Genomic DNA, 4626 nt, shown 5'->3' on the forward strand with positions numbered 1-4626 from the left:
TATATATATATATATATATATATATATAAATATATATATATACATACGTACTCAAACACATGATGCATACATATTTTCACAGGAGCTGGGAAAAATACTGTGTGCCATCCTTTGTGAGTGAGTATACAGTATTGTCAACATTATTTTCAAATCACTGACACATTTATGTGTACGGTGTATTTAGGGCAAAACTTGTTTTTTTCTTTTTTAATTATCAACGTACCACACACTTGCCAAAACAAATGTTCATTATCACTGCAGTCATCTTCAGGGTACTTGCTTCACACATCACCATACAATAAGCGTCTCGTTGTGTTAGTAATGATGAAGTTGGTCCATCAGCACAATCAAGTTGTTTTCCCCCACTACAGTGAAAGATGAATGACCTCTCTCTCAGTGAGCTCTGCTGCCTCTTCTGCTGCCCACCTTGCCCGAGCCGCATCGCAGCCAAGCTTGCCTTCTTGCCTCCGGAACCCACATACACCTTTCTGCCAGACCCAGAGGCGGGACCCGCTGCCCCGGGCTCAACTGGGACGTCGAGCCTGCGGTCCAGAAGCGGAGCTTCGGTTTCAGGAAGTGGAGGGTCGGTTGCTGTGGATGGGAGATGGAAGCTTCACCTAACGGAGCGAGCAGAGTTTCAGTACTCCCAGAGAGAGCTGGACACGATGGAGGTGTTCGTCACTCGCTCCAGCAGAGGCAACAGAGTCGGCTGCATGTACATTCGCTGTGCACCGAGTGCCAGGTGAGGGATTTAAAAGCTTTTCCTTCATTGTTTGAACTGAGTGGCTTGTAGTGTTCCCTAGATTTTAACTTTTCAGGTCTCCTTCCTTTCCTGTCCCTGTAGACTCAGTTTTTTTTGGCTTCCTGCTTTTAAAATGAATCAATCATTTTAAATATAAGCTAAAAGTCACTTTTTTTTCCATTTTTCTTGATTAATTTTGTGAAACTGAATGTTGAGTTCTGAGTTATCTTGATAATATGTGCTCTTATTAAATTACTAAATTTAAAACAAGACTGACTGGTTGTTATTTTAGTGCCTGTGCTTTAGACCATTTTGTTTAGCAACATTTTTGATGGGCAGGCCACCAGTAAAGCTTTGGGTTTAGAAGTTGGTCAAGAAAACTATTGCAGAATTTTTATACTCGTTTTCACATTCACCTCCGGAGTGCAACATGTTTGCACCAGGCAAAGGTAGATTAACTGGCATTTATAGAGGTTAATGCTCTGTTTTAAGTTACAAATAATATCTAAAAGTGGGTTTGTTATACAGATCCTCCACTGAGCAGCTGTTCAGACCTGTGCACAGAGTCCAATTGGTTTTGTTTCTTTTAGCAAAATGTGTCTATTGGTTGATTCGTTTGTGACCTAAATTAAGTGTTGGTTAGTTTTGTTTTTGATTTAAATGGTTTCTTTTCATTTTATGTTTTGTATATTTTCTTTATTAGTTAGTTTTATGTTATTTATTTAGTCTTTTCACACCACTAGTTTAATTCTGGATATTATTCATAAAGAAATTATACCTTTCTTATACATTTAAAGTTTTTATCTTATTTGTTTCTAAACTTTAAAAAATAAAAACTTTAAAAAGATAAATATTTTTGATAACAATGCTGGTAGTTGTCATTAGTTTTATTTTCTACAATAATTATTTTATGAAGAATACAAACATTTTGTGCACATTTCCTTAAGCTTCTTCTGAATGTTTACCCCTCAGATTCACAGTGCTTTTCTCTCATGGAAATGCGGTCGACCTGGGCCAGATGAGTAGTTTCTACATCGGCCTCGGCACTCGCATCAACTGCAACATCTTCTCCTACGACTACTCGGGATACGGCGTCAGCACCGGAAAGCCCACAGAAAAGAATCTCTACGCAGACATCGATGCTGCCTGGCATGCTCTGCGCACGCGGTACGATAGGAGGACGTTTTTACAGATGTTCTCTTATTTAAGAGATTTTTTTTTCATCATCATGCTCCATCTCTAAATAATGTTTTTATCACTCTTTAGTTTTCTTTAAAATGTAGTAACATACAACATAAAGTGAAAACAAGTCCTGTGAGGTGATTCCCACTTTCTGCTTGTGAAGATAAATGGAATCAAGTCTGGGATGGTTGTGATCAGGAGTGAGACGAAGAAAGTTAAAATCTGAGATAAAGTATCAGTCGGTGGGACCAGAGATGTCTTAATCTATCCAGGAAAAACATCTAATTCAGATTAATGACCAAAACAACAAATCATGGACTATGTTTTTACTTGTGTGCAAGACCAATTTCATCACAAATTGAACATTTTTATCGACCTGTAAGAGCCGATGTTCTTTAAAGCAGACTACATGAGCTGACATCACATCTGCTTAGACAAATTACAAAACAAACAGAGAAGTTTAAACTTGTGGGTGCTTGTTTTTGGAGACTTCGCAGAACAATCACCCTTAAACAGAACTGTGCTGTATTTGACTTGCAGATTACAAAGACTTATTAGATGACTCATTGACATACACCATTTAGTTAAAAGCTTTGGCACGCCTGAACTAAAATGGCAAAGAAACGTAAATGTGTGTATCTGCAAAGTCCAAATGTGTTAACTCAAGAAAAGGTGGAATTTGTTGTAAAAGTAATCTACTTTCATAATGTTTGTGCTTTTACTTTAAACTGTTTGCAAATTTGGACCCTAAAACATCTGTCCTAAATTTAATCCTTAAACTAATTTGACTTAACTTTTTAACCAATATACAAGTTATCTGAAAACAACAAATATATTTAACCTGAGTTAATATTTTGCATTTTTAAGCCAAACAAACAACATATTTGTATGAAATGATTAAACAAAATAAGTGTATGACAAAATTATTTTTTTCTTCTTTTTTTTGTGTACACCCAATAACTAGTCTTTTTGGCTTTTATTGAAAAATATTTATTTCCATGTTTCCCAGGTTTTGTATCAGCCCAGAGAACATAATCCTGTATGGGCAGAGCATCGGTACTGTTCCCACTGTGGACCTGGCGTCACGGTACGAGTGTGCCGCCGTGGTTCTTCACTCACCTTTAACATCCGGTATGAGAGTGGCCTTTCCTGAAACAAAGAAAACCTACTGCTTCGATGCTTTCCCCAAGTAAGTCTCTGCAGTTTATTTCTTACTTTGTGTTTTTTGTCCTCACACTTTACATATTGCCAAGGACATCCTTGTAAAAGAGATTAATAATCTCAGTGGATTTCTTCCTGGCAAAATAAAGGTTTAAATAAATATTTTTTTAAAAACATAGTCGATAATGTCAGGATAAAATAAGTAGGAATGTGAAAATGATTTTGTGTTTTGCTTTATTAAAGCATGATTGGCTGCAGCAGTTACAGATTATTCTTTTAAGTAGCAATGACCTCATAAGACCCAATCTGTTTCCCTTAACTTTTGATGTATGTAGTAACCCCTGTTATAAGTTTTCATTTAGACACATAATACACTGAAATTACAAGTTTGCTCACAGACTGTTTGCCTGCTTAATGCAGTTTGACATAGACCTGTCACAATAAACAATTAATCGCATGATAAATGAAAATTATCAACCTCATTTTCATTTATCAGCTTTATTGTTTTTTCGTGTCTCTCTCTTTCTACTGAAGACACTGGATGACAAAAAGCTCAACTCCGGTACTCTTCACTGACCCCTCATTTTCTCTTTTCTCTTTAAAATCTGTTTTAACCATCCAAAATCGCGTTGGATCGTTAAAAGCAGCTAAGGTGAGAAGCTAAGCTAACAGGTCAACCTCGGGAAAACCCCTCCGTCTTGTCAAAGCTTCAAAATTCACGATTGAAACCCGTGCCTTGGTGTAAAAAGTTGTTTTTCTCTGCAAGAAGAAGCTGAGAACTTGTTCATTGATTTTTTTTTTGTTTTGTTTTGTTTTAAAGCATTGTGTGTCAAATGCTATGCTAAAGATCCTGATGCATGCACTATGCTATGCTATAGCTAGCTATGCTAAAGAGCTCAAAACACACTGGGCGTCTGCCATTTTGAGAACTGAAAAAAAGAACAAGTGACAGCCCATGTCATGTCAAGGGGCCTCCCTCCCATTTTTCTTAGACACACTGCTTGCTCCCTCACTACCCATCCTTTGGTTCAAACCATTTTATACTGCCATCCAATGGTCAAAAATGGTACTACACACAAAAATTAACCAACATTTCTTCTTAAATTTGACAATTACTAATTATTGACAAATTTCAAACAATATTATCATTTATCGCAATAGTTTCTGAGACAATCACCCATCAAAATTTGTTATCGTGACAAGCCTATTTGACATTATTACAAGTCTGCCAACAAGGAAATGTAATGGTCACTTTCTTTTTTGAAAAGACTTTTTTCTTCCACGCAAACAAATGCAGAATGAAGAGCTCCTGTGTGCAGATGAAATTATTTTTCCCCCTTTGTTTTGCTTTAATTTGTTCTTGTAGTATTTTTTTATATACACAAACAACAAATATGGGATGGAGCAATATGAGCAATATTTGTTTGTTTTGATTATCTCTATCTATCTAACCTAAGATGAAAATTTCAGACCCCTCCATGATTTCTAAGTGGGAGAACTTGCAAAGTCGCAGGGTGTTCAAATACTTATTTTCCTCACTG

At 36.5% G+C, this 4626-nt stretch overlaps 1 protein-coding gene across 1 annotated transcript in view; it reads left to right on the forward strand.

The window, feature by feature from the left end:
• Positions 1-377: 377 nt before the first annotated feature.
• abhd17ab (abhydrolase domain containing 17A, depalmitoylase b) overlaps positions 378-4626 on the forward strand; it is a 6850-nt gene continuing 2601 nt past the window's right edge. Inside the window, exons 1-3 of the mRNA XM_037674763.1 lie at positions 378-742; positions 1715-1909; positions 2934-3113. Coding sequence (XP_037530691.1) covers positions 378-742; positions 1715-1909; positions 2934-3113 — 740 coding nt within the window. The remainder of the gene's footprint in view (positions 743-1714; positions 1910-2933; positions 3114-4626) is intronic.

This window comes from Nematolebias whitei, chromosome 3 (assembly GCF_014905685.2).
Source record: "Nematolebias whitei isolate Nwh7 chromosome 3, NemWhi1, whole genome shotgun sequence".
Lineage (NCBI taxonomy): Eukaryota > Metazoa > Chordata > Actinopteri > Cyprinodontiformes > Rivulidae > Nematolebias > Nematolebias whitei.